Source organism: Zingiber officinale, chromosome 3A (genome assembly GCF_018446385.1).
Source record: "Zingiber officinale cultivar Zhangliang chromosome 3A, Zo_v1.1, whole genome shotgun sequence".
In the NCBI taxonomy this organism is placed as follows: Eukaryota; Viridiplantae; Streptophyta; class Magnoliopsida; order Zingiberales; family Zingiberaceae; genus Zingiber; species Zingiber officinale.
Genome location: NC_055990.1, coordinates 24,078,976 through 24,085,030, shown reverse-complemented (window position 1 = coordinate 24,085,030; position 6,055 = coordinate 24,078,976). Strand labels below are relative to the sequence as shown.

Here is a 6,055-nt window from a genome sequence, read left to right as displayed (position 1 = left end):
GAGTACTGAGGCTGAGGGGTATTTAATTTATAGGGGAGAGAAAAGTATGAGTTTTGTTGGAGATTTATATGTTAAATATACATAGTTGTTTATTTTTGGGTTTTCAAATGCTAATTTTAATAAATATTAGTTATTTTGGTATTTCATTAGCTAAAGATGGGAGGAAATTGAATTTTGCACTTGTTCAGTTGTATCATATTCAAATATATATATATAAACTGAAAAATTTTCTAAATAAAGTAACTACTAAACTTCCCGCCTAAATAGCTTATCAATAAATAGAAAAAGAGTGAAAGAAGTCATTATCGGCGAGTCCTTGGAAAAAGGCAATCACCAAAATCTCAGTAGTGGCTATAGGGACATCTATAATAACTAGATTGAATTTTTTGATATACGCTCTGAGTGTTTTCTTGGACCCTTGTTAAAGTGAGAAAAGGCTCAGGAGGGTCTTTTGGTAGTGCTGACTACTATCGAAGTGATAAAGGAAAGTCTTATGTAAATCCTCAAAACTACCAATGGATTTTGTCGGCAGTTGCTTAAACCATCTTTGCGCTGAGCTGCTGAATGTGGTGAGGAACACTCGACACTTTACACCATCCGTATACTAATGAAGAAGAGCGTCATTCTCATATTTGAGCAGGTGATCTTAGGATCAGTTGACCCTGAGTATTCCCCTATTGCTAGAGGCTGATAGTGTTTTGGCAACTTGTCCTCTAGCACCTTCTGCGAGAATGAGGTGTTAATTTCTTCGGGAGAGTTGCAAGTTGCAGTGGCCTTTCCCTTGTGTCCATCCTGGACAGGTGTTCCTCCAGAAGATTCTTGGTGTATCCCTTCTTGGCCCATGTACTCAAGCGGCGAGCGGGAGAGCGATCGATGATGCAGAATCGGGGAATGAGGCACGGGATTGGGGAATGAGGCGCGAGAGATAAATGGGCGGGGCCTTCCTCCCAAGTTCCTCTTTCCCTTTGATGGATTGTTGTCGATGCTACAGGATTGGGCAGCGGTAGCATGCCACCAGTAGTTGCTTGTTGTTGCTGCGCTAATTTTTGTGCTCGGTCATTAATGAGCATCTCTAGATCTTCTTGTGTTAAGATGACTGTGGTGAGTCATCCAGCTTCTTCCATCTCTGATCTTCAGATGCAGGTGAAAGTTCACACAAACTGCCAAATTTAATCCTGTCTGAAAGCTGCAAAGATGGGGCGCCGGGCACAGTGGTTTGGTTGTTGACCGGTAGAAGACCTTTTACTCCAAGATGAAGCTTTTCTTCGATCCTGCGTACACTCAAATGAGCCAACAAACGTTAACACCCAGAAACCAAGAGAGAATCCTAGTTAAAGGTCCTCCGACACTCAAGTCAGTACAATTTCGGACTGGTGAATAAAGAACAATATAGAACGTGCGTGCAAGAGTAAGCTTTAGATGTTCAAAGAACCTTCCTTACCAACGGAGAAGACCCCCTTTATATATCATCTATCATAACCTCTGTAATCATGGCCTAGAATATCATAGGTTGTCAGGTGATAGAAAGTATACCACCTGTGCAATAATTGTCTGAGGAATCTTTCCTTTACCCACTTGTGTACTTCTTTTGTCTTTTATAGTTTATGTCATTGATAGTGCAGTTAAAGGAATATCTTGTTATAAGTGGTTAGCTGATGAGGAACAAGATAATCCTCGAAGAAGGTTCTAGAAGAATATTCTCTGACACGTGGTTGTTATTCTGACAGTTGTTAGGATTCTCTGCTCATGTTGTCGGCTGAGTATATCCCGGTCGACCTATAAGGCTGACTATTTTTGTGTCTGTTCTCACATTATGTCTGTCTTCACATTAAACTGTTTTGTTATGTACGCTTTGTTATGCACTGAATGCTATTAGAAATCTATTTGGAAAATAATATAATGCATTGGGCGTGTTGGAAATCCATTTAGGAAGTAATATAAAGCCCAGTGCCTTAGGCTCGACCGGCCTTATACTTGGTCAGGCATGTAATAGGTCGTCCAGAGAAATGGAGCCCTATTTTGAGCGATTCGATCGGTACTTTAAGTCGATCATCAGTATTATAATGTGTAGGTAAAGTAAATAAGAGATTTGGCATTCTGACTGGATTTACACTTGTGTGCATAAGAGAAGTGTACATTGGAGTTGTTTTGGGTCTGTCCGGCCATAACATCAGTCAAATACGCCTGGAGACCTTCTACACTGTGTGGGACCCTTAGTGTTAACCTGTAATACGTCTGATCGAGTGTGCACAAAGAGGTTCGCGTAAAGCGAGCAGTCTGACCTTTACCTCGACTAGACCTAAGGTCAATCGAATATGAGGTTGGTCGAACATCCTTAAACTTAGTCAGCAATTGAATGACTAGACATGTCAATTTCCTATTTTAAGAATAAGACACCGAACCTCCTATGCTTGACCGGTCGGGTCTCTTCCGAACAACCTATAATCGAATTGGGCTTGCGCTGAGAGCCTTAATGTTAGGCGAATAACGAAGCAAAATACGGAATTTTCTCTCCTCTTGACTTTGACCGTCACGTCACCTTGATTTTAATCATTATATCACTTTAATTTTAATGGACATATGATCTCCCGAATCTGCTCGTTACATCTCATTTCATATATTATCGTGGGGCGACCACATTAAACCTCGGAGGACGTGATATAATATTTTACTTCAATAAATATAGTATATTTTATTTAACTTTTTAGAGTTCTTATATATTATAATTTTATTCAGAATTAATGTCGAATAGAAAAGGTATACAAAAGTCACTCCTAGCCTAGCATGAGTTGACATTTATTTTTATTATCATGGTATGCTAGCTAGAGTACATATATATATACAAAAGAAATGTTGAGTTAGTTTATTTTTCTATCTTATCCCTCCATCCCCCCTTCGACATTCATTAGAAGCAAAAACTAAACAATAAGAATAAAATGGAAAGGAAGTAGCAAAATAAGAGTCAAACTAGCAGTGCATAATTACAAGTAATGTAGTACGAATAAAAAACTATGAACATAAAATAGTAGTAGAAATACAACTCAAAATGTTTATTGAGAGGAGGATGACGAACGATGGGATGGACTCCATTATTGGAGTATCTCTAGAATTTGGTGTTGTCCAGCCTACCTCTCCCGATGGCTAGTCCTCGTCTCTTCTCAAAGATTATGTCCCTCGTGTCGTAAGCTAGTCACAGATGCCTCTAGGTAGGTGACTCTTTCCGGAAGAGTAGGACCGACTGGAGGTGGAGGTACCGATAGATACTCAAGCAACAAATCTTCCTTTGGATCATCCTGAGGCTGCTCCTCAGGGACAAGGGGATGCTGGGCAGACTAATTCTGGTCTAGCTGATGTTGGGCCCCCTTTATGACACGACACCCTGATCATCTATATATATAAAGACTAAAGACAGACTCCTAGCACCTATCATGCAGAACACATTTAGAGGAGTGACATTACCTATGGTGACATCAATACCTAATGAGTGTAAGTAGATGGTCAGAATGTGGAAGTAGGGCATGCGGACCCGTCTGCTAGTGCAGATATTAACTGAGTAGATAATGGTACGAAGCATGTGAAGGCTAATATCTATATCTAGCCTTTGACAGAATGCATATAGGAGGAAGGAGTGAAAATGTTGCATCATAGCAACTTCTCTAGTGGTAAGTGGCAAGATGCACTTCACTAGGACCCTATAGAGAATATAATGTTGAACACTAAGTGTGACTAACCTAAACTGGGTGATTGTCGGTACCCTCTCACCTCTAAAAAATTATGAATATATAGTATCCAAAGTGATGTGGGAGTAGGGATTACCAAATGGTAAATCCCTAGGAGGGTAACATACAAAAGGAATAGCTGAGGGTCACAGACCTAGGAAGTCTCTAAGGATGGTGGGAGATATTGTTGTTGGTGCAATCGACCCAACTTTGATCGGTACGATCATGGTTTTGATGTGTGTGTCAAAGAGTTTAAGTTAGGCTTTCGTATGTGTTTGATATGTGTATTTGAGTCTTGCAAGACTTGGTGAAACACACATGAGGAGCTTGGTGCAGCTAAGCTTGGGAAGCACATCCTAGGGCTCGGATCCTTGAGTCGGTGAAGGATGATGTGGAAGACATCCGAGGGATCGTCGGACGAGGAGCAACGGAGTGGAGCCAAGGGAAGCGAACTTCAAGGCAACGTGAAGGATGGCACGGAGAGGAGTCGCGGGCTCGGGTGGATCTGAGGGGCGAAGGCCAAAGGAAGAGGGCTTCAAGGCGACTTCGGAGAGGATGAGTGTGAGTGTGTATGGACCAATCGACTGGTGCAATTGACTGGGAGCGAATAGAAAGCAGCTACCAATCGACTGGTAGTTTTACCAGTCGACTGGTAAATGACCTTTGGTAAACCGTTGGTGTTGTGAAGTAGCCTTTGGCTACCTCCAACGGTAGCACCAGTCAACTGATGATTTTGCCAGTCGACTGGTGCCGAGATAAGTTGATATGATGATCAACTCTCTCCTCTTATTTAAGGGAAGCTTTGGGGCTTGAAGGAGGTCACTCATGCTTATTGAATAACTCCTTGTCTTTGCCCAAAGCTTCCAAGTCTACTCTCTTCCTCCCAAACCTAAACTTCATCATTGTAAAGAGGAAAAGATCCTTTATGAGAGGTTCGCTCCACCGAGAAGGAGAAAGCTTTAGCCGGAGATTGTCGGGGATTGATCCATCGAAGGATCAAGGGTTCGTTCACCTTAAGGACACGTCGTGGAGTAGGAGCATGCAATCTCAGAACCACGTTACATCAAACTTGTTAGCGATTTGGTATTCTTTCTTTATTATTTTCATTAGTTAGTTGTATTTTCACTTGTGCACTAACTTTCTATAGTTCTTATATATTATAATTTTTTTCAGAATTAATGTCCAATAGAAAAGGTATACAAAAGTCACTCCTAGCCTAGCATGAGTTGACATTTATTTTTATTATCGTAGTATGCTTGCTAGACTAGAGTACATATTGATTCAACAACTTCAAGTCAAGAAGGCTGCGATTCTGGCACGGAGCATAGCAGTGCTGTTGCTGTCTGGATGGTTCAGATAGTATTCATGATCCTCCCCTGCCGCCTCATACAACTCAGCCGTCCCGCGCCACCCACTACTCTTCGTCAACGCCTCATAGTACATCAGCGCCCGATCCCTCATCGCGTCCTTCTCCGACGTGCACAGCAGCATGCGCGTGCACCCTAGATCTGCCAAACTCGGCGCTCCCACCGCCAAGGGATTCACGCGCGGGTCGTCATTCCCGGCCGTCGACTCTGGGCAAATCATTCCCCACAGTTGGTCCAACTTCTTCCTTAATACTGGATCGGCTGCTTTCTCTGAGGCTGTCAGATTTTTCCCCCAGAAGTAAGGATCTAGCAGTATCGTCCCTGCTAGCTTCAAGCTATAACTGGAGATCATCCCTTGAGACCCAACTCGCATAGCCAGGTTGTGCACGATGTTGCCGCCGGCTAAGTAGACTCTGTCATAGTCAGCATGATCGAGGAGCCACGGTTCTACGTACACATGCAGGAATATTATATATGTGCCAAATTATTAAAAAAATATATTATTTTAATTTCTATGTTAATTATTATATCATTTTTCTCACCGACGTCGCTGCGATGGGATGCGACCCATTCGAGAGCAGCCCAACAATCATCATATTGCACAGGGATATGGTGTTCCGGTGCGCGACGGTAGTCGACGGAGAGGATGATAGAAGAGGACACGGCCGCGAGGCCATTGAGATGGCGGTGGACGATGGGGGAGGCAGAGGAGAATATGCAAAAGCCGCCGCCGCGAAAGTAGAGGATGAGGGAGAGCTTTGTGCTAGTAGAGTTGATATTGATAGGAGGAAGATAGATGCGGGCGGAGACATCGGCGGAAATGCGGATATCCTTGGAGTCGACGTTAGTGAGGGGGTCAAGGCCGGGCGGCGTTTGCTCCTCCGCCTTGAGCCGCTTGACAGAGCCGTCTTTGTAGACGAGAAAGTAAGGAGAGTAGTCATAGATCACAGGGTTGTTGTCCGATGCCAT

At 43.0% G+C, this 6,055-nt stretch overlaps 1 protein-coding gene across 1 annotated transcript; it reads right to left on the bottom strand.

Moving 5' to 3' along the window:
* Positions 1-5,009: 5,009 nt before the first annotated feature.
* Positions 5,010-6,055, bottom strand: LOC122050269 (2-hydroxyisoflavanone dehydratase-like). Its single transcript, XM_042611188.1, has 2 exons — positions 5,629-6,055; positions 5,010-5,533 (listed from the first exon to the last, which is right to left on the bottom strand). Exons 1-2 carry the CDS (start codon positions 6,053-6,055, stop codon positions 5,010-5,012), a joined length of 951 nt encoding a protein of 316 aa, XP_042467122.1.